The 24,653-nt window shown below is 35.7% G+C and overlaps 1 protein-coding gene across 2 annotated transcripts in view; it reads right to left on the bottom strand.

Annotated features, from left to right (window-relative positions):
- The window catches only part of SMC2 (structural maintenance of chromosomes 2), a 51,834-nt gene extending 28,749 nt beyond the window's left edge, over positions 1–23,085 (bottom strand). The window contains exons 1-15 of one of the 2 annotated variants that reach the window (XM_033123699.1): positions 22,924–23,085; positions 21,831–22,059; positions 21,093–21,242; positions 19,010–19,132; positions 17,881–17,919; positions 14,991–15,101; positions 14,756–14,800; positions 13,078–13,311; positions 12,700–12,849; positions 6,362–6,595; positions 4,774–4,933; positions 4,156–4,273; positions 3,401–3,539; positions 2,910–3,029; positions 213–417 (exon numbers count right to left, since the gene is read on the bottom strand). In XM_033123699.1, coding sequence (XP_032979590.1) covers positions 213–417; positions 2,910–3,029; positions 3,401–3,539; positions 4,156–4,273; positions 4,774–4,933; positions 6,362–6,595; positions 12,700–12,849; positions 13,078–13,311; positions 14,756–14,800; positions 14,991–15,101; positions 17,881–17,919; positions 19,010–19,132; positions 21,093–21,242; positions 21,831–21,998 — 1,996 coding nt within the window. In that variant the 5' untranslated portion in view covers positions 21,999–22,059; positions 22,924–23,085. The remainder of the gene's footprint in view (positions 1–212; positions 418–2,909; positions 3,030–3,400; positions 3,540–4,155; positions 4,274–4,773; positions 4,934–6,361; positions 6,596–12,699; positions 12,850–13,077; positions 13,312–14,755; positions 14,801–14,990; positions 15,102–17,880; positions 17,920–19,009; positions 19,133–21,092; positions 21,243–21,830; positions 22,060–22,923) is intronic. The other variant, XM_033123700.1, reaches the window with a different exon arrangement.
- Between the last annotated feature and the right edge of the window lie 1,568 nt (positions 23,086–24,653).

Raw genomic sequence — 24,653 nt, 5'->3', positions numbered from 1 at the left:
GAGTATGACATTGTGTAGTCAGTCTCTCAATGTTACTAAGCACCTGTCACATAAAAGGTATTCACAAGAAAACCCAACGCCTAGATTAGGAGCAAAGCTCTTCACTAAGTCATTCCAACCCCACTATTTCCTGTTAAACCAAAAGAAAAGGCCCCCACCCTATTTACCACATAACAGAGAGAAATGTGAGGACAAAAGGATAGAAAACCTACCTCCACTCAATGTCCCGTGAGGATCAAATACCTCACCTCCTAGAGTCACAGTTCTAGTCATTATCCTTTTATCAAAGGCCACTTTTTTGGCATTATCCATATTGTTACAAATAAACGTTGTTCCAAAGACAAATTCCATTGCTTTCTGAAGTTCTGGTTTGTATTCTACCAGGGAAAGAGCCACATGAACATTGTTAGGGCCAACCTGTGGGGAAAAAACAGATATGTCATAATATACACTACTCCTTTCCTTTCAAAAATTATTTTACAAAATATTGAGAATTGCTACAATAGAAATTTAGGTAATATTTACTTAGCACTATAATTCATTTTGAACTTTCTAAAATGCTATGGACAACTCCACAGAGTTTTAGAAAAAAAACAATTTCAAGTTTAAATACTGAAAGATCTCTTGCGAAGTGAAATAGTTAGCTAAAGTACCAGGCGTCATGAGTTTCTATCAAGCAGGAGTGACTACTAACTTTCTCCAAACTAGACTATTTGGACATACTTTGTTAATTACAGTACAGCAACTGCTGGATCAATACTATCATATAAAATGTTTGTTTCAATTATTAGGAAGTTGGTTGTTCCACAGTGAATACTCTTTCATTCAAATTAAACATGACAGGACAGCCACCTGCCAGTTACAGAAATAAAACACAACTAATAATAGAGTAAAAAAGTAATTTAAAAAAAATCCCTCAGTCCTTTCTTTTAATCTGTCTCTTCTCAATCTCTGTTGATAGTCTATCTCTGCCCATCTTTTTAGAGCAACTAGCATCCTTTATGAAGCTTAGCAGCAAAGCCAAAATGAAGGCAGCTCTATTTAACATGTTCAGCATTGTTCCCTGAAACAGCAGCTATCATTAAATGGGTCTGACTAAGGGATCTGGGTGAAGTATTTTTACTGATACTTGAAATCCCAATTTACTTCTAACACTGGGACTGAAATAACTTCCAAAGCCTTCAAAGTAAGTACTAACAAAAACTACCATATTTCAGTTACCATTTGCTCATTTTCCATCTCCTGATAGTATACAGATCAATACAACTATATTCTGAAATAATTTTCATTGAAGGCTTCTCATTTCAACAAGTACACTGAATATCCATTTAATATCTTAATTACAAATGCATTGCTAGGTTTCATGGAACTGTCTTTTCAATTCATGCACTTGAAATGCCCGCTCAGTAACAAACTGATATTGCTGCTGGAATGTTATGTTTAACTTCAGGTTTTAACTCAATATTATACAACCATAATAGCCTTTTGAATGAATTTCCTTGTACTCATCTGTTCTTTTAATAGTAGCCATACCACTTTAGATACACCTGACCTGCTGACTGGACATCTCAGTCACCTGTTTTGTATGTCCACAGGTTGGAAGGCAATCTAGAAGAACTCTAAACAGAGAAGCATTTCTACAAGTCTGATGGATACCTTCCATTATGGTTCCTGCTGTGGGAAGTTTAAGTGTGCCTGGCATGAAAAAAACTGAAGAATTCTGGTATTTATAAACTCTGTAATTCTAATTATTCAGAAATTAGAAATTTAATACAGTCAAGTGCCAACTTAATGACAGGGATATGATCTGAGAAGTGATCGTTAGGTAATTTTTATCAGATGAACATCTTAGGGTGCATTTGCACAAATGTAGATGGTACAGTCTACTACACACCTAAGCTAGATGGTATAGCCTATTGATCTGTAGGGGAGGAAAAATAATTTTCCCTGTTTCCCTTCTGCATTCTTGGCTTAGACAACCCTGGAATAAAAAACAGATTAATAAGAGAAAAACCAAAGTGTAATAACGTATATACATGTGAGAACTGAGTAACTCCTCAAAATGGCTGACCCCATCACGTTAAATCCCATCTTCAGTGAAAGACAAAGACGACGTTGGGGATGAGGGAAGTCAGTTATAGCAGGTTACCACAAAAAGTACAGTAAACAATGAAAAAGGTTGCTTTGCAGATTTAAGTCCTTGTCTTCTACAGATATGAGTTTCTAAAGATAAGGTCGCCCCCTCTTCCTGATGTAGAGAGAGATTACCTTACAAAGAGATTTCCATTACAAATGTAAATGTCTTTTATAAAGGATTACTTCTAGGTTTGCAGAGTTTCTCCCAAGTCTGCAGTTTCTTAAAATTAACCAACCTAAAATAATTCTTATGCCAAATAGATACAGTATTTTAGGATGACAAGTTCTGTTTCCTTACAGCTTCTAGGCTATAAACCTGTACAGCATTTGATTGTATGGAATACTGTAGGCAACTTTAACACAATGATATTTGTGCAATATGTCATACTATGATGTTACTAAGGCTAGGACTTCACTCGGCTGTAAGAATTTTTTAGCTCCATTATAATCTTATAGGACCAGCACCTTATATAGGGTCCTTTGTTAACCAAAATGTCTTTATGGGGTGAGTGATTGTATTACCATCTGTTAGTCATATGACTTGACCTAATGTTTAAAGAGATTCTTGTATTAAAACGCTGAAATATCACAGACAGTTTTAGCCTTCCAACATTTCTATTCTATTTCCATCCAATTTCACAAACACCAACTCTACTTTTTTGCATCTCAATTTTTTTAAAGCGTGGTAACAATAAAATTTTACAGTTCTGCATATGATTATGTCCTCTAAAAAAAAAGTTAAGATGCAGCTAAAACATATAAGTAAGACTTACAAGATTCTGAGCAACCCTCAGAGTTTCTGGAGCAATACATGTGGCTGAAATTTTATTGAGTGGGATTATAGTGTATCGCCGCTTTAGTTCCCCCTTTTCTAGTAGCTTTTTTCCAGTAACCTAAAATATTGTGCATTTAAAATAAAAAAATACATATTAGTAATGACAGAAAACATTCAAATGGAAAGAGTACACATTATGATTAGGAATCCATAATCAAATAAATGTTTAGTGCCTAGTATCCTGAATAATCGAAGTCTAAGACTGACAATATGCACTCTGGATTCCTAAGTGCATGTGAGACTTCCTCTGGAATACAGCTAATCAAATATAATCAATAATAAACAAATCATTAACAGAATAGTTTTATCCTGTAAAGATAAGCAAACTTATGAGAAGCTTAAAACATCAAGAAAGTACCCAATTCTAGCAGCACGTAACTTTTCAGGCTGAACAGTAATCATAAATTGCCTTTATTAAAATCAACTTACCTCTGTGTCTACTACGACATTGTAGAGTCGTTCTCCAGCCACCAATTCTAAAGCTGTGGTTGCAGAAGTATCTTTCACACTAATTAAAGAAGCTACAAGTCCTTTCACACAATTTCTATTCCAGTTCTTCTCTGGATCCCTGAAATGGAAAAGTTGACAGAACTTAATCTTACATAAGAAATACAAAAAGTTGTTTGTATGTTACTATTCAAGAGCTCTGACAACACATTAAATTGAAAGCTGAATGGTGTAGTTTTAACAAATCAAAAATCTTAAAATGCCCAGATGACTAGCTAGCTATTGTTTGTAAATCAATCAAAAGATCTTTCAGTATATATATTATTTTCAGTGCAACAAAAATAACTTTGACTTTGTTCTTATCTTTGTAATACATATATTGCATAAGTATTCCATGAAAAAAAACATGTAATAAAACAAATTGTAAAATGTTAATGTAGATATTTAACATTAATGATAGAATAACTTTAAAGAAACTTTGGACTGAAATTAAGACCAAAATGAGGGGAACTGAAGATTAGTGGAGTAGCCAGTAAATTTCACAAGAATTCCCCGTGCCCACATTTGAAACACTTCAATAAACATTTAAGGAAAAAAATAGTATTTAAGGTAAAGCAGCTTACAGTAATTATCATATGAAAATCTTAATGTCCATGAAACACTCAGATTGCCTTCCAGCTTAAATTATATATATCTTGGTTATTACCATGTTAAAATTCAAGATTTAAATCTCCTACCTGTAAGCAAATTGAAGGTTGGGAAACCTGGCCAGGAGAGCTTCATATGTTTCTTTCAATCTACTGATGTCACGAGATAGCTGCCTTCGCCTTTCCAAAAGGCTTTCCTCCTTGTTTTCTGAGAAGTAAGTCATAAGTAAATTGAACCAAGTTTTAAAAATTGAAATATTCTGTTTTAAGGAAAATATCGTAACCTCTATTTCCAAAGCATTTCTAGAATCAAAACACAAATTTCTGATAAGTATTAAATAAAAAGCATACTTAACATTCAAATTTCCATCAAGTGTCAAATAGACATTATTTCCAACAAATAATATGAATTCATTCTAAGAAACAACAGATGACTTAAATGCCTAACGTAGAAATATACAAATAAAATCTTTCAGTTTTCATGTGGCACTTCAGAGTGACTGAAGCAGTAAATTCTCAGTAGTGAGTGTAAAAATTCAAAGCACTGTTTTATACTTAGATATTTTTGTGAAATATATACCAACATTTCTTACACTAATACCCATTAGTAGGGTAAACGATTTTTTTACTTGCTATTTCCTTTATTTAAGTTAGTTTCTATCAACAATCACTACTTCCTGATGATTTAATATGTCTTTAAAGACAGACCTTCATAATTTAGCTTTTTCATTTCGGCTTCAAGTTTTTGTTTAAGTTTCTTCACGGCCTCTAAAGATTCTTGATCCTTCCTGTAGCCACTATCCATGTTCTTAACTTCAGCTTGTTTAGTCTTTAATTCTTGTTGGGCATGTTTCAATTTCATCTGAGCCTATAATAGAAAAATGTAACAGACTATATGCAGCAGACAGTGCTAGTGATTAAATGCCAGATTCAGATTGGTTTGAGAGAAATCAGCCTTGAAAATGTAACTGGTCACTTGGATGAATATCTCAACAGATCAATCATTTCCCAATGTTTTCTCCTCAAAAAACTACTCCAGAGTATAAACTAATATATGCTTAACATAAATCATTAAATAATTTGTAATTTAAGTCCATTTATAAAAATTTAACATTAGTGAGTTCAAAAATTATATCAAAGAATAATTGTCATTAGTTGGTGAAGTTAAAAACAATAGAGAGCTACAAATCCCAACTCCAGTTCTCTTCCTTTCCACTTAGGTTGTATTTGTGTATATTTGGGAGTGTTGTCTAACAGTAGAGAAGCTGTATTAAGCAATGAAAAATAACATATCTGAAAGGGAAGCTAAATTGACAGAAATTTAAATGATAGGAGTCTGATATTTAAATCCTAGCTTATATAATTGAGCATTATTCTTTAAAACCATGAACTAGTAATCTAAGATCTATTCGTATGTGGGTGTATCCTCCCTCAAAAACTTAATAATGGTGGACTTTCCCCAATACAAATAAGGTTACAGAAAACTTGACAGGACTTCAAAGTTTTTTTGCTATTCGTTTCTTATAACCTTTTTTCAGACCATCATCTTTGAATGAAAAAGCTGCAAAGATGTATTAATAATAGAAAAACTTGAATGGGATTAATACACAAACACACACTTTCTAAAGATGACTCTTCTATTTAGAAAAGACTAGAAGAATATGTGTGTATATACATTTTTTCTTTTTGACATCAAATCTCTAGCATTCACAGAACTTTAAGTTGCACAACTATCTAAACAAATTTGAAAACCATGACAGTAAATTACCAAACCTTTGAAGATAATGAAAACCAGAGTAAGGAAACCAAAGACTGGAATGGGGGTAAATGGGAGGTAGAGATACTTCCAAAAAGTATGTTGTAAAAGATTCAGAAACAAAGTTTTAAGAACTAGGTGTGGTAAGCATGGAAATGAAGAGGACGTTTTTGTCTTCCTGTTAAAGCTTAGGACTTCAACTGTATGCCAAAAAATCAGCAAAAGAATAAAAAAATTGACTAACGTCAAAACATCCCATACATTGCTATGAACAGAATAAAGCATTTATTGCACTTACAAGTTCAATTAACCTATAAAGGTATTTTGTTTTCAAGCATCGTAAACTATAATCATCAATATTTAGCAATCAATGTATTTGAATTTCATTGTAGTAGATGCTACAGAGTGGCAGAATACAATGAACAAGTTCCTTGTTAATTTAATTATTTAAAAAATTTTATAACAATTGCCAAAGCATAAACATGAAGCAGCTTCTCAAAAAAAGAAAGCAATCACATAGTGCTTAATGTCTACATTTACCTGTTTGGCTTCTGTCTGAGCTTTACTTATGTCATTTTTACAGGCCATCATTTGACCAGCAAGAGTTGCTTCTGCTCCATCTTCATTACTCGACAGACCGGCAGAAACGGCATTGAAATGCTGCTGTGCAGCTGCCAAAGCTTCGGCATCTTTATGACTTGCTTCCTGAAGGGTGTTCAGCCCATCTGCTATCTTTTTAACCTCTTTTTCCTTTGCTGCTAGAGTTTTAGAATCCTTTAGGAAGTAAGAGTTTCAGATTGGAGAATATTAAATTGTAGGAAAAACATCCATTTTCTTATACACACATAGACTCATGTCATCAAATTTTATAACAATTTGAAGTAGGTATGGTAATAAAGAAAATAATTTAATCACGATAATTTTATTCCCATTTTGATATTCGCTGTCTCTCAGTATTTAAGATAAATGTGGCTCTTAACCTACTACAAATACTTTCATATGTTATAGTCGAATCTGTGAGATATAAACATCATTGCAAATTTAAACAAACCATTTGAAGAAACTAAGAGTCTATTTTTAAACCTAAAAAATTGAAATAGCCATCCTATAACACGCTTAAAAGTAGAGATTTTAGAATTAAGAGCATGTATATGAAAATATTTTTATAAACTGTTAAGGGCCATAAAATTTAAGTAATTAAATAATTGTGGGGATAGCATGACTTAACATCTTTGAAGTTACATTAATCAGCTACCTACCACTGTGTAAGCTACCAGCACAACAAACAAACAAACAACCTAGCTATATTGTTACATAAACATGTCTTAAAAGGGTCTGCACACACTTGCTCACAGCCTCACTCACTCTGAGCTTCAGCGCAGAGGCAGCAGCTCGAAACGCACCAGGGACTTACAGGGAGAAACTAAACTAAACTAGCTTCAGGGCGAGGGCTGGAAGGGCAGGGGTCCTGACAGCTCTCTCTGAAATGCAAGTGCTGGCAGTCACCACTGTTCCTTTGTTGAGTACTCTCCCCATCAAGTTGGCCCAATGCAGGTGGGTGCCAATTCTGAGCTCTTCATTTTCCCTTCCCTGGTGATTCCCTGAGAACCCACCCCACCCAACTCGCCTACCTAGCAGAACCTATTCCAGTGTCTCCTTAATATAAGCAGCTCACCTAGACTTGTGCTGTGGACTTTCCTAAAATCTCTAAAAGGTCCACAAATCCTAAACAAGCCTCACTGTGCCCTGTACCTCTTGTTTATCTACCCCAACCCTTGCAGAAGCAGTGACCGGTTTCAACTTGCATCGTAACTCCCATCAGGTAGCCCCCCAAGCCTGGCATAAGCAGTAGTTAGTCTTGGCTGGGAACACAGCCTCAACTAAACAACCACATACCTGGCACAAATGGCAGTCGGCCTCAGCTCACATTGTGGTGCCCACCAAAGGTTCCTAAACCAGATACTAGTGGAAGCCAGCTGAAGTTCACAGAATAGCCTTTCTTAAGTGCCCACAAACCCAGCATAAATAGCAACCAACCGCAGATCAAATGGCCCCAAGACAGGCACAAGTAGCGCCTGACCTTGACCAGCATTGAAGCCACTCCCAAAAGGCTCCAGATCCAGAACACCTGATGGCTGGCTTCAGACCACACCAGAGCACCACCCAACCAGCTCCACAAACAACACACCTGAAGGGCAGACTCAGCTGGCATTAGAGCCCTGCTAGAGTGACTCCCACTCTGTACAACAGCTCGTCTGCTGTAATCATGGCCAGCCCTCACAGACTATCAGCCTGAGGGTCAATCCCACTCACTGACATGCCAATAGCAATCAAGGCTGAACTACAATAGGAAGGCACAGCAACCACACAAAGGATACCCCTGCAGCACCCAGCTCAGGTGACCAGCCACTGTATCCCCATAGGACACCCAATACATCCAATACATATGGCCACTCTGCCAAGATTGGAAGACATAGCAGATCTACCCACACTAATATGCAAAAACACAGGGAGGCAGCCAAAATAAGGAGACAAAAAACATGTCCTAACTGACACCACAGAAATACAAAGGATTATAAGAAAATACTACAAACAATTACATGTCAGCAAATCAGACACCCTGGAAGTAATGGATAAATTTCTAGAAACATAATCTTTTGGGTTTAAATCTGGAAGAAGCAGAAGTTCTGAACAGACTGATAACTACTAACGGAATAGAATCAGTAATTAAAAACTTGCAAAAGTCCTGGACCAGATGGTTTAACAGGTAAATTTTACCAAACATTCAAAGAATTACTACCTATCCTTTGCAAACTATTCCAAAAAACTGAGGAGGGAAGGCTTCCAAACTCACTTTATGAGACCAGTATTACCGATAACCAAAACCAGACAAAGATACTACCAAAGAAAAAAAGAAAATCATAGGCCAATATCCCGGATGAATACAGATGCAAAAATCCACAATAAAATATCAGTAAACTCAAGTCAGCAATACATTAAAAAGATCATATACCATGATTAAGTGGGATTTATTCCTGGATGCTGGATGCAAGGTTGTTTCAATGTCCACAAATCAATTAACATGATACACCACATAAACAAAATGAAGGATAAAAATCATGCAATCATATCAATAGATGCAGCAAAAGCATGTCACATAACCCAAATATCCATTTATGATAAAAACTCAGAAAAGTGGGGATATAGAGAATATACCTCAACATAATTAAGGCCACATATATGACAAACCCACAGCTAACATTATGGTGAAAAGCTGAAAGCTCTTCTTCTAAGATCAGGAACTAGACAAGAGTGCTTCGTCTCACCACTTTGTTGAATAAAAGTATTGGAAGTCCTAGCCAGAGCATTCAGTCAAGAAAATGAAATAAAAGGCATCAAAACTGGAAAGAAATAAAACTGTTATTATTTGCAAATGACACACTATAGAAAACCCTAAAGATCCACCGAAAAACAATTAGAACAGATAATGAATTCAGTAAAATAGCAGGACACAAAGTTAGTCTTCAGAAAATCAGTTGCATTTTATACACCAATAATGAACTATCAGAAAGAGAAATTAAGAACACAATCTCATTTACAATTGCATCAAAAACAAAACAAAACAAAATAAAAAGCTAGGAATTAATTGAACCAAGGAGATAAAACAGCTGTACTTAGAAAACTATGACACACTGAAGAAAAAATTGAGATACAAATGGAAAGATATACTGTGCTCATGGATAGGAAGAATTAACATCATTAAAAATGTCCGTACTACCCAAAGCAATCTACAGATTCAATGCAATTGCTATAAAAATACCAATAGCATTTTTCACAGAACTAGAACAAATCATCTTAAAATTTATGTGGAACCACAAAAGACAGCCAAAGCAATCTTGAGAAAGAATAACAAAGATGGAGATATCTACACTACAGAGGGTGCCAAAAAAATGTATGCACATTTTAAGAAAGGAAAACTGTATTAAAATTGTAATACTCAATATATACCGGTAACAAAAGATGAATAAAAGTCACGTTTGACTTCTGCAATTACAAGAGGTGCTCAAAGTAGTGACCATCATCATCCAGACATTTTTCTTATGGCAAACTACTGCTTGAGCAACGATGACCCAAGTGTCCACTTTCATTCATTTTTTTTTTGGCACCCCTGGCATACCATGTTTCTCCGAAAATAAGACCTAGCCCGACAATCAGCTCTAATGCGTCTTCTGGAGCAAAAATTAATGTAAGACTCCGTCTTATACGCATTAGAGCTGATTGTCGGGCTAGGTCTTATTTTTGGGGAAACAGGGTACTATAAGGATAGTAATCAAAACATCATGATACTGGTATACAAAGAGATGCATAGAGCAATGAAACAGAACTGAGAGCCCAGAAATAAATCCATTCGTATATGGTCAACTAGTCTATGACAGAGGAGGCCAGAATATGCAATGGGGTAAAGACAGTCTCTTCAATAAATGGTGTTGGAAAATTAAACAGATAAATGTGAAAACAAAGAAATTAGACTACTTTCTTACACCATATACATGAATAAACTCAAAATGGATTAAAGACTTAAATGTAGGATCCAAAACTATAAAACTCCTAGAAGAAAACATGGGCAGTAAACTCTAACATTGCTTTTAGTAGTATTTTTTTAGGATGTCTCCTTGGGCATGGGAAACAAACAAAAAAAATAAACAAATGGAACTATATCAAACAAAAGGTTTTGCACAGTGAAGGAAAACAACAGAACAAAAGGACAACTTACTGAATGGGAGAAGATATTCGCCAATGACACATCCAATAAGGATCAATATCCAAAAAATATAAAGAACTCACACAACTTTAACAACAGAAGAAAAAACAAACAATCCAATTAAAACATGAGCAGAGGACCTGAATAGACGTATCTCCAAAGAGAACGTACAGATGTCTAACAGATATGAGAAGATGCACAACATCATTAATCATCAGGGAAATGCAAATTAAAACCACACTAAGTTATCACCTCATATCTGTCAGAATGACTATCATCAATAAATCAAAAACAAGTGCTGGCGAGGATGTGGAGAAAAGGGAACCCTTGTACAGTTTTGGCAGGACTGTAAATTGGTGCAGCCACTATGGAAAAAACAGTATGGAGGTTTCAAAATGTTAAAAATACAACTACCATTATGACCTAGCAATTCAACTTCTGGGTATTTACCCAAAAAAACCCCAAAACACTACTTTGAAAAGATATTCACTCCTATCTATGTTCACTGCAGCATTATTTACAATAGCCAAGATATGGAAGCAACCTAAGTGTCCACTGATAGATGAACAAGTAAGAGGTGGTACCTACATAGAATGGAGTATTATTCAGGTATAAAAAAAGAACAAAATTTTGCAATGTGCGATAATATGGATGGACCTAGAGGATATTATGCTAAGTAAAATAAGTCAGAGAAGACAAATACCGTATGATTTCACTTACATATAGAATCTAAAAAACAAAACAAATGAAACAAAACAAACTTATACAGAGAACAAATTCATGGTTGTCAGAGGGGTTTGGGATTGGTGAAAAAGGTGAAGGGATTAAGTAGCACAAACTGGCAGTTATAAAAAAATAATGACAATGATGTAAACTACAGCAAAGGGAATAGTCAATAATATTTTAGTAACTATCTATGGTGTCAGATGGGTTCTAGACTTATCGGGGTGAACACTTCGTAAGTTATATAAATGTCTAATGACTATGCTATACACCTGAAACTAATACACCGTTTCCCTGAAAATAAGACCTAGCTGGACAATCAGCTCTAATGCGTCTTTTGGAGCAAAAATTAATTTTACTATAAGACCCAGTCTTATTTTACTGTAATATAAGACCGGGTCTTATATAAGACTAGGTATCATATCATATCATATAATATCAGATATAATATGATACCGGATATAATGTAATATAATACTGGATATCATATCATATTATATCATATAATACCGGAAATAGTATAATACCAGATACAATGTAATGTAATATAATATAATATAATACAATATAATATAATACAATACAATACTGGGTCTTATATAAGATCTTGTATTATATAAGACCGGGTCTTATATTAATTTTTGCTTCAAAATATGCATTAGAGCTGATTATCCAGCTAGGTCTTATTTTCGGGGAAACACGGTAACATTGTATGTCAACTGTAATTAAAAATTAAACAAACAAATAAACAAACAAGATTAGTCCTATTAAAACAAAAAAAGTTAAACTTCTGTTCAATCAACTCCAGTGGCTTCCCATGTCACTTGGAATAAAGGTCAACATCCTTCACTGTCTTATAAAAGCACATGTGATCCTACATTCCATTACTTTTCTGCTTTCCTACTACTTAGTTTACTGCTAACCAATCACACTGATGTCTTTCCTTTTCCAAAACTCTTGGCACTGAGGCAATTCCTGTTCTCTTGCCTGGACCATCTTCCCCCACAGCCTCCCAATTTATCTACATGGTTCTCTGACCTCCTTCAGATCTTTAATGAAATATCACGCTCTCAATGAGAGCTTCAATGGCTACCCAATTTAAAGGCCCAAATTGCTCCCCTCTCTCCTATACTCACCTTCTCCCCTGCTTTATTTTTTTCTCCACGTCAGTTACCATCATATAACCTGCTATACATTTCATTTATTTTTTTTTCCTTTATCATTTCTCTCATTGGAATGAAGACCCACAAGGCAGTTTGTCCATTTGTCATTTTGTCCTTCACTATATACACAGCCCAAACAACTACACTTGGTCCATAGCAGACACTCAATAAATATGAATGGAATAGGATAAATGTATACTAGTGAAATGAAATTAGGTTTATTTGCTTACCTCAATCATATTTTTTTCCAGCTCTTTGCGTTTGTTCTCTTCACTTGTCAAATTTTTCTTCTTGAGATCAAAGGCACTTTGAGATTTAGTATTAACTCGCTGAGCTTCTGTAAGAGCATCTTCTAAAGATCGGAGTATCCCTCCAGTTTCCTATAATCAAATGTACTCAATTCAATCAACATACTTAAAATCTGTTCATTGTCATTTTCTTGTATGATTTCTATATGAATTATTTTATGTTTGTAAGATACTTTATTGTCATACTTTAAGATTAACAAATCAATATGCAAAACAATGCCCACTGAACCCTTGTTATTGTATACAATGTAATATTTTTCTTCACAGAGGATATTATCTATTTTAATACATATGTCTGACCTTATCTTTTCTTTTTTCCAATTCTTCTATTTCATGGCTAAGTTCTTTTATTTTTTTATCATTCTCAGACAACTCCTCTTGAAGCTTCACAATTTTATCCTGCATTTCTTTGAATTCCTCAGCTGAGCGTTCTTTGGTATCTTCAGCCAGCAAAAACTGATAAGCAATATATAAACGACTCAAGTGTTCTATTTCCCTCATAACTTTTTGGTATTCCAAGTAGGAAGACCTTTCCTGAAAGAGAAATCACCAACAAAGCGTATCTCAAAATTCTTATTTTTAAACAAGTTTGGAAAGAATCAAATGACAGCAACATGCATAAAATTTCCCATTATATAATAGATTTTGTCTTGGACTAAGTGATCATGGATTATAAATTTTAGACAACTTCAAATAACATCAGAACTCTGGTTTTTTAGATAGCATTATACCATCTCTACTGAATCATATGTGGCTGTTCCTTCTGATATATATTATAATCAGGCAGTTGGGATTAACACAGAATGTGGACATAAGTTCTTAGACTGGGGGTAGTAAGAAGTCGATAAATGCAACCTATACAAATACCCATGATACACTACTAAATGTATTTTGTAATAGTAGTCATCCCTCTGTATCCGTGGGGTATTGGTTCCAGATCTGCCTGTGGATACCAAAGTCTGCAGATGCTCAAGCACCTTATATAAAAAGGCATAGTACAAAGTATATGTATTACAAACTGCCTACCCAACATTCACTCATGTATCTATTTATGAGCATTTACTCACACATTACTAAACCTGATTCCCATAAAGACTCGCTGGGCCAGACAGTAACAATTTAGTAAAACTTTACTAAACCTGATTCCCATAAAGACTCGCTGGGCCAGACAGTAACAATTAGAATTCCCAATTAGCAGATAAAGAAACAAATTCAGAGTAGTTTAATGACCTATTCATGTTGTCAGACTTAGAAAGAATTTGGCAAATTCATGTATGAAACCTAGATTTAAACTCATGATCTACTATTTTTTACTAAATCATGCATACAAAGGGGGTACCCTCAAGATGACATTTTTTCAGGTTTTCCAACACTTATGCTATTGTATGGATTCAGAAGATGGTTTTGACAAGAATCAAATTTTAATAAGAACTTAATAAATTCCTAAATGTATAACTTTATAAACAATGTGCTATAAATCCATTCTTTCACTGAAACATTGATTATGATAACAGAAGCTGCAAAGGTTATCACAAAAACCTAATTATCTGTTTTAATACCTTTCACTTACCAATTGCCTGAACAGCAGTAATTGTAGTGATAGCTCCTAGTATCCTAGAAGTAGTCACTCTACCAGCAAGGGTTACTAAGAGTGCTGCATCTTTAAGAAATGTTGTTCTGTTTAATTCTAATTATCCAAATCTAGACTTACTTCTCTTCCATAAAGTATTAAAATCTGGCATATTATTATTTGAGATTATTAAGAGGAATTTCCCAAATCATTATGACTTAATAGATATGAAGTACATGTCCTTTACGAGCAGATGCCTGAGTATGGGGTACCGACTAACTCTTTATCTCATCCCAGATAATAATTCCTAGGAAGCGGTACACATTTCATCCCTATACGCATGATCATGGATACATCACCAATTGTGAGAGGCATCTTAGCAGCTGTCCTCACATATACAGTATATACCTCTTTCAATTTTTGAATGGTTGGAGTAATCTCTTCTTCAAGTATCTGGAAAACAAAGGAAAATCAAATTTTTCAGTATGTAAACTACTACTGAAAAATTTAAAAAGTAGCATGGAAGACTATGGAAAACTGAACTGTGGGAGGGGGGATTTCTCTCTTTATAGCAGAGAAACTTTAAATGCAAAATTACTCTCTCCTCTAAAAATGTCTTATATAAATTTGATAATTTAATTACCGTCTTAATTTCTTTCAGCTTAGCCTCCTTTTTTCCTATAGTTTTCTGGGCAGCTATTTTTTTGTATTCATACATCCTGGTTCCAGCTGCTTCTTCTATCATGGACAAAATCTAGAGAGACAATTACATTAATGTTTTAAGAATCCAAGACAATGAGTCTCATTGGAATTTACATTAAGTATATCATTTAAAGTCTTGATCTCACTAAGCATCCGACCAAAATAATGGCCCAAATGGAACATAAAAGTTAAGCACACAAAAATACACGTATTAGCCATAACCATAACATTCAAGAAACATTTCTGGCCTTCACTCCAATTCTAACATCAAACTTTATGTTACACTAAGGTTCCAGAATACATTTCTTTTAAAATTGAAGCCAGCAATTCCTTATTCCTCTTTTCCTTCAAACATAAGTCTAAAAGAAGTAAAGGCTAACACCATTCATCTTTCATTTTAGAAGTTTCTACTTAAAACTGTCCCAAGTAAGACGTCAGTCAGTCATTATGTGCCTACAAGGATGAAGCATGGCATAATATCTGCAACTCAACTGCAGCACATGCTTCAATAACTTGAGCAAAAACTTAATTTTCTCCATGCCTCAGTTTCTTCATTGACAGAGTACTGATAATATCTCACAGTATTGTTGAGAATTAAAATAATTCATGTCAAAGGCACTTTAAAAAAGGCAAATATTAATCAATTTTAATTTTATAAGAAGGGCAATTTTGCCAGCAATTCCTTTTCAGAAGCCTCTATTCATCATCAATCCCTATCTCAAGAGGATTATTTCTCTGAAAACCACTTTGATTTCTATTTCTTTGACAGGTCTAAAATTAGACATTTTCCCTTAAGATGTTATCTAAAGAAAATAAGTATGCCCAACATTCTAACTAGACCGATATTATCAATTATCCATCTTATTAGCTCTTCTCAATAGAAAGGAATAACTAAAAAGACTAAGTTCTCTGCAAAAGATTCATTCTTTCATATCAACTCTTCTCGAGGGGGCTCCAAGAGAAAATTAAGACTTAATGCCCTAAGAAATCCATTGTATGTAATGAATTAATTTCATTCAAATCTTTTTCTGTAAGGGTTTAACTAACAAGAATCACTGGTTGAGAAAGGCTGCTTTATACAATCATAATTTCCTTTAATATTGGGCACATAAAACTTCTAATAGAAAACACAGGCAATAAGCTTCTTGACATCCATCATGATGTTTTTTTGATTTGACACTAAAAGCAAACACAACAAAAGCAAAAATCAACAAGTGAAACTACATAAAATTAAAAAATCTTCTGCACAGCAAAAGAAACCATCAAAACAATGAAAAGACAATCCTACAGAATGGGAGAAAATATTTGTAAACCATAAAGAACTCAATAGAAAAAAACAAACAAAGAATCCAATTTAAAAAATGTGCAGAGGATGGGAACAGACATTTTCCTACAGAAGACATACAGATGGCCAACAGGTACTTTTCATGTGAAAAGGTGCTCAACATCACTAGTCATCAGGAAAGTGCAAACCATAACCACAATCAGATATCTCACACCTGTTTGGCTATTATCAAAAAGACAATAAATAGCACGTATTGGCCAGGATGTGGAGAAAAGGAAACCCTCGTGCACTGTTGGTTGGGAATGTAAATTGGTGCTGCCCCTAGTTTGGAGGTTCCTCAAAATATTAAAAACAGAACTACCATATAATCCAGCAATTCTATTTCTGGACATTTATCCAAAGGAAACAGACACTAACTTGAAAAACTATCCGCAGCCCCATGTTCACTTGCATCATTATTTACAATAGCCAAGACATGTGAACAATCTAAGTGTCCACTGATGGATAAATACATAATGAAAATGTGGTATACAGGCACACCTCATTTCACTGCGCTTTGCTGTATTGCACTTCAGAGATGTTGTGTGTTTTACAAAATGAAGGCAAGACCTTCCACAGGCAAAAAAATTATGATTCACTTTATTGCGGTGGTCTGGAACCAAACCCGCAACATCTCTGAGGTATGCCTGTATATATATGAAAGAATATAATTCAGCCATAAAAAAAGAAGGAAGTCCTGCCATTTGCGACAACATGGATGGACCTTGAGGGCATTATACTAAACAAAATAAATCAGACAGTGAAAGACAAATATCGTGTAATCTCACTGACATTTTTTCTCAAAAAGAAAACAAAACCAGACTCATAAAGAGAACAGACTAGTGGTTGCCAGAGGAGGGGGTTTGGAGGTAGGTGAAATCTGTAGTCAAAAGGTATAAACTTCCAGTTATAAAATGAAATAATTAAGTCATGCAAATATAATGTATAGCATAGCGACTATAGCTAATACTGTATTTTACATTTGAAAATTGTTAAGAGTAAATCTTAAAAGTTTTTATCACGAGAAAAAAACCTTTGGAACTGTGTGGTGATGTTAACTAGATTTATTGTGATCATTTTACAATATTCATATATAAATATACTGAATTATTTTGTACACCTGAAACTATGTCAATTATATTTAAATTTAAAAAAATTTTAAAAATCTGCTTAACAATGTCTTATGCTTTTTCTTACATATTCTCATTTAATCCTCAGAACAGACCTGAAGCTAGCTAGCATTATTGACTCCAATTTATGGATGATAAAATTAAGGCTCAGAAGGGTTCTGTTACAAAACAAAAATAAAAAATATTGGGTACAATGTCAAATATTAAAAAAACAAAACAAAACAAACAAAAAACCCTCTTTCTTTACTACTCATTCTTATATAAATGTTTCCAAGAATTTCAATAAGGAAGCAATTATGTTAAAAAAATTGATTACTTAGAAGATTAAAACAGTATCTATTATTACTATTTCTACTGAAACTAAGTAGTACTCTTACCTCTGGAGGTTTCATATTCAGTACTTTTGTGATTCGGCCCTGAAAATAAATGACAAACTTACTATAATGATAACAAATTATAGGAAGGGTAACCAAAAGATATACATGTTTATCTACGCTGAACCTATTGTATCCTAATATACCAATATTTTGGTAGTTCTTTCTTCTATCTACATGAAAAGATGTCTCTCTTATTTGAGACTGAAGGCATCTCATAATTCTAGAATTTTGCTCTTCGCTTTCTTACCAGTGATACAAATAACAAGAGTTACTAAATACTACAACACTAACTCAGACCATATTTCTGTACTAGTTAATACTAATGATGTAGAAGTCTCCAATTCTAAAACAGATAGGTGTATCAGTACTTTTTAGCATAATTATTGAACATTTCTTGACCTTTTTTTTTTGATAGTCCTCCAAGATCATTTCTAGAAATAAACTGCATACTTCTAGACTCAAACAGAATAGTAAAATGTCTTCTTTCAAGGCAAGAAAATCATCAAATTCATTACCAAAAAAGGCAAATAAACCCTCTCAAAAAAACTGCTACTCAACTTGCAGAAAATCATATTACTGAAAATTTAGTTTCATTTGAAGTGTAAATTTCCAGCTTTGAGGCTGTGATGTAGGGAAAATTATTTTATTTTGGTCCCATCAGGATCCTGCCAATGTCCTTGCTGTGACTTTCTCAAAGTACAGCTGGATGGGTCAAGTGAGATAAAGTAAGGGAAAGATAACATTAGCCATTGTTATTTTTCATTTGAATAAGTCTTTAAAGAAGAAAATTATTTAAAGTTTATATCTGAAATAACGCAATACTTTAATCGAATACTTTAAAAGAATATACTACGAAAATATTTAAAAAAATTTTTTACACTGAGTACATATTCTTCTAGTAACAAAGTAAAAGTCAAGGAAAATTACTTCTCAATGTTCTTTAAAATTCAAATGTATACAACATGTTAGAATACATCAGTACAAATAACTTAATCCACATTTAACAGGTGCCCAAACACCATCAGAGCACATAAAAACATGGGAAATCCAAAAAGAAGCCCTTCACCTACTATAACTTAAAAAATAAAAGATGTCAAAAAGATGTCACAAGGATCACAAACAAAATTACCTGCATGATGAGAAAGTGAGGGTTGTTAACATTAAGGCCAACAGAACAAAACAGGTCCTGTACTCTGGTATTGTTTGCATTTACTCCATTAATTAAATATTTATTTCTGCCACCAATAACCACCTAAAAAAGAAAGTATTTAAAAAGATATAAATAAATACACATATCTTGAGCTGAGGTGATAAAATTCCCAAATACATTATCTTAACATTTGTTCTGTTCAACTAACAGCAAACCCCATCCTGAGTAAACAAACAGTAGAAGAAGTGTGACATGGTCAAAAAGGATACGAGATTCAGTCAGGACAATTGGCTTCCAATTTAAAAACTTTTACTAACTAGTTATGCAACTTTGCAGTCTCCTAAGGTCCCTGCATCGGACCGAGTCTCTAAAGGTCACCTCTAGCTTAGTTTCCAAGTATGTGCAAAACTATTTTCTATCCCTGATCACCTTCTTTCTGCAATTTTTCCACTCAGGTTAACCCCCTTTTCTCCACCTTTCCATTCCCAAAGAAGAGAAATCAGATACTAAAACTAAAAACCAGCAGTTCGATATCAGTCCTTGACAAGATACTAAAAGGGATTAAGACACGAGTTGTGAATACTTGCACAAGTAATCACAGAGCTTTATTAAGGGCAACTTATATCAGACACCAGCTTGTTTACACGCTACTATAGCACTTCCATTGTCACTTATTGAGTCTGACTCTTACTCATATTTTGAGTTCATTAGAGCCAAGATCTGTTTCTCATCCTTTCTGTCTGTATTTTCCAGTGCATTCAAGAATGCCCAGTATACATCAAGCACTTAATATTGAATAAATGTTAATTCATTTCTTTTCCAGACATGATTATCAGACTAATAAATCATATATTAATATATCTGAACAGACTTAATATACCCATAAATAATTTGACAAAGTCTTTGTAACAAAATTTTGGTGGATACAGGCATATGGACCACATGAGGACAGAGATTTTTAGGTAGATTAGTAGCAGACTTATGGAAAATTCCTAAAGGGTGATTATTTGATGGATGCTCAGCGACACAGAACCTAGTCAATGTTTGCTTGCTTTGTTTTTTAGCAGAGGCTTTCATTAAAATAGAGAGGGAAATCTGTAAGTTACATATGCTAAGATGGGGAGTAAATGGGAGTTAGTATTTTTAAAAATGAAACTTAGATAAACTGAAAACATTGTCTGACTATAAGAAAAAAGATTTTAAGGGACAAATGCATTAGTTTCAAAAACCCTGCTTACGTACAGAAATGGCAGTAACTTGGCTAATAGCACACATGAAAAGAATTAGTGAGATTTTAAGTAAGTCAGATACAAATTCATAAGGTATTGTGAACTCTCCAGTATCATATTAAGAAAACAGGAGTACCTAAAGTGAAAGAATTGACAATTGTGCTTAATCCTTACTTAACTAGACCAATTCTGGTATGGAATTTGAAGTGCCTTACATTAAATAATAATAATAATAATAATAATAATAATGAAAAAAAAAACAAAGAACTGGAGAAAATCATATTCAATGTGATCAGACAAGGGAAGGAACTAGAAACAAACATCAATTGAAAGACCTAGACAGATGTAGCCTAGAATATTTAGACTTACAGAACACTTAAATATTGAAATATGGAATAAATCAGATTTGCTTTTGGTGCTCTCAAGAGAACAAGGATTAATGTGTAAAACTTGAAGACAGCACTTTGGCTCAGTTTATTGGAAAAATTTTCTAATTAGACATGTCCAAAAGCAGAAGGAGTTACCTAAGAAGATAGCATGAACCCAAGTACCGTTAAGTGTTCCAGCATACAGGATTCACGTATGGTTCAAGATTTAAGCATAGTGGAGTTCTTATGCTAACAGATGATTTCTTAGATCCCTTTCAAATCCTCTTGGTAAAGGGTAAAATTTGCATGATCAAAATTTTAACATAAGGAAGATATTCTTAAGGAATCTAGTCAGTATTTGATGCATCAATTTTGCTCATAAACTTTCTCCAGCAGTCATAGCACGCACACAAAAAAATCAGCCATGCAAGTTCTTAGGTATCCAAATATTTAGTAGCCACTCACCTGCCTTGTCACTGTAATTTCATCATGGGCCTCAAATCCTAAAGGACTTTGTTTTTTGTCAGAATTGTCAAAGGTGATTGAGACTGAGGCTTTGGTAATACCGGCCTGCCCATTTTTGTAAACTAAATCTTGTAAATTAGAAGCCCGAACCTAAAAGAAAAGTTTATCAGTTACAAAACCCCGTATTGCACAAAACGGCACTAAGAAGGTTTCCTGCTGTTGGAAAACCACCCATATAGTATTATCCATCAAGTCCCCAAGGAGAGGCAGTTACATTCACAGGCAAGGAAAAGGGTCAACCTGAAATGAATGCCTTTTTCCAGAGGACTTTCCCAACCATGAATTGAACTGTTTTCTATTCATTTCTTAATAAAAATTCATTCAAAAGCTTTAAGGGTAGACAGTATCTAAGAATTTCATTATTCATCCATTCCCTTGAGTAGATCCTGAAAAGGCATTATAGTGGGGGGAGGGTACAGACTCTGGAATGAGACTGCCTTAAGGTAAGAATGCCTGAGTTTGAGTGTTGCTCCAAATGTGGTAAGAAGATGAACCTTAGGCAACCCATTTAAGTTTCTATTTTCTCACCTGAATAATAGCTACCTTTAAAAGACTGCAGTGAGGTGTAATTCACATAAAGTAAAAAATGTAAATATTGGCAAGTTTCCAACTTCACTAAGAATTCCCTTTAGGTTCCCCAAACTTAAATTCACGTCCCTCAGGTAGTTTACACCTTACCTGAGACAGGTTGGAGATGCCCAGCAAAAAGCAGATGGAGTCCAATATGTTGGATTTCCCACTGCCATTTAAACCAGTGATAGCATTGAAGAGGGGGTCAAAACCATTGACTTCAGTCCTTTGAGCATAGGACTTGAATCCCTCAAGAATAATTGACTTAATATGCATTTTCACTATTGACTCGGACAGGTAAACCTTTGCTAGGAATCAAACAGGCCGCAAAACAGTTCTGCACAAAACAGAAATAATAACACGTAAGTGGAATGTAAACCTGGAATCACAGTGGATTTAAAAGACTAAAACATAAGAACGACAGCTCAATAAAAATAAAACAGCTACTTGCCATGCCAAGCTCCTTTCTCTGATGTAAAGCTATCTTTCTCCAACTTAAAAACATACAAGAGTGAGTGGGAGTTATTTAAACCATTAATTCAACTACTTTCCCAGCTTAACTTCCGCCGTTATAATACTCCGGCTAACGGTCTACTTTTTATTTCACATCCTATTCCCTTTGCCCATAATGTCCTTCTCCCGGATACTGGCATGGCTCACTCTCCTTTACTACACTCATGTTGTTGCCCAAATGTCACCTTAACTGCAATCCTTCCTGACTTCCCTATATAAAAGAGCACCTCTACCCATTCCCTTACTCTATTTTCCTTCTTTGAACTCAGAGCTGACACTAAACAGTCCTTATTTATCGTCTATCCAACCTATCATAAAGTAAGTTCCTGAAAGATCTTCGCCTACGTCCACCGCTGTATGCCCAAATAGCACCTGAGTTGAGGGCGTGCGGGGGGGTTGGGGAAGATTAGGGGTGGTGTCAGTAACTATTTAATAAACACACGAATACCATTCTCCAGCCTCTTGCTTTCACTCAGGCTGTTCCTTCGCCTCTCCAGGCCTTACTGTCAACACTTCCTCGCCCTCCGAGGCTGAATAGGAACTAGCCATTCTGCCAGGAACCCTTTAGGACTAATTTTAGTGTGGGTTCCTTCCCTTCTTGCTACTATCCCCTGCCCCCCGCCCCGTCCCCTGTCCCCATCTCCCGCCAGGATTGCCGGGCTAGGCCCAACCGGCCGCGCGCACGCACCCGCCTCACCGCTGTGTCCGGCCACCTAGGCTTGAGGTCCCCCAAAAGCTCTTCTTAGTTACAAGGGCGGAGAGCGGGCCACCTTGCCCGGCTTCGGGCACTACGAAGCAAACCCCACCATCGCAGCTACAACACTCGCTCTCGGCTCTGCATAAGGCCGGAAATATTTATACCTTTGAATTTCGGCGCGAGCGAAGGACCCCACCTCTACTGCCTAGTTCATTGGCTGCTGCCTAGGAGATGCCTGACATACAGGGTTCCATTTTTCCCTCCCATCGAACAAAGAAAGTGTCAGGGAGATAGGACAAAGGGTCACGACAATGGCAGCTTCGGGGATGCGATGGCTCGGTCCTGAGGACTAAAGGGGCCGGTGGCATATGTTGAGATCCGCATCCGGCACACTTCGGACAGCCCGGCACCTCAGCCTCGGGTCCTAGCGCTTCGCCGGCCTCCCCCCGCCTCAGGTCCCGTCACGCTGCGGGCCGCGTCCTGGAGTCCCCGCCTTCTCGTGGGCCTGTCGGGCCTCAGTGGTGCGTTTTGCTGTTGGGTCCGAGTGACGGAGGCAGGGAGGCTGGAAGCTTCAGCATCTCCTTGGGTTGGCTTAGATTCCTAAGAAATGGAATCTGAACCTTTGTGGGGTTAAGGGAGCGCCGGCCTTCTGAGGACTCTGGCTCCCCTCTCGCCGGCTTCGACTCCTGGCGGGCCATTTCATCTCAAGTGTCCCCGTCGGGATCGGACGGGTACACTAGCTGCCAAGAGCTGTGCGGACCAGAGGAGAAATTGTGTGGGGCGGGTGGTACGTGCTGGACAAATTAGGTGTTCCTCTCTTTATACTGAAAAGATGTATAATCATCAGCAATGGCAGAACTAACATTTGAGAGGATTTTGGAGGGAACACCTACAACAGCTAATGTTTCCTGAGTGCTGGGTGCCACTGTGGGTTTCTAGGGCTTTTAAAAATCCTCGTAGCAACACTTTGAAATCCGCAATACTGTTCTTATTTTACACATGAGCAAACTGAGTCACAAAGGGGAGGCAACTTATTGCAAGTAGTAAGTGGAGAAGCTGGGATTTGTTCCAGAGTGCGTACTCTTAAATATTTTATAGTACTCTTCAAGTGCGGAATCCAGTGCTAGTAACAGATCCTGTTTATCAGTGTGTATTGTTCTTTCCACGTTCGTATTTTGAGTTAAGAGCTTAGCCTCAAAGAGCACTGTGGTGCTAACCTAGGTTATGCATAGAAAGAAGGTGCCGGCAGTCTGGTATTTTAGGCCCGGTCTAAGGTTTCGTTCTTGGCCCGGGAATAGGTTTGCGGTATCGGACACCAGTCTTACACTACCAAGAACGGGCCGATGTTCTGAAATTCTTTCTCTACCTAAGAGAGTAAATTAGGTGGGGTTTTTTGTTTAAGAATCCGTTTATTTACTCTCATGTCTCATCCCCATCCCCTCCCGGAATGTCAATCATCACAGGCCTAACATCCAGTCAGTTAAGCACTTACCTTTGTCTACCTTGATTCCTGCATCCCCTACACGCCACAGCTGTTCACTTGTATTGATTCTATTTAATTTTAATATAATTTATTTTTAGCCATGTCCCCTTCATCACTGGATAAAGAATTTTAATTTGCCAACAAACTCTAATGTGGATTTTATTAAGTTGTGAAACAAACCTTTCTTTGGGGTGAAAATACATGTTAAGACATATTTTGGACTTATTTAATAGATTAA

Source organism: Rhinolophus ferrumequinum, chromosome 12, assembly GCF_004115265.2.
Source record: "Rhinolophus ferrumequinum isolate MPI-CBG mRhiFer1 chromosome 12, mRhiFer1_v1.p, whole genome shotgun sequence".
Taxonomy (NCBI): Eukaryota; Metazoa; Chordata; class Mammalia; order Chiroptera; family Rhinolophidae; genus Rhinolophus; species Rhinolophus ferrumequinum.
This window is presented reverse-complemented; position numbering and strand designations above follow the sequence as displayed.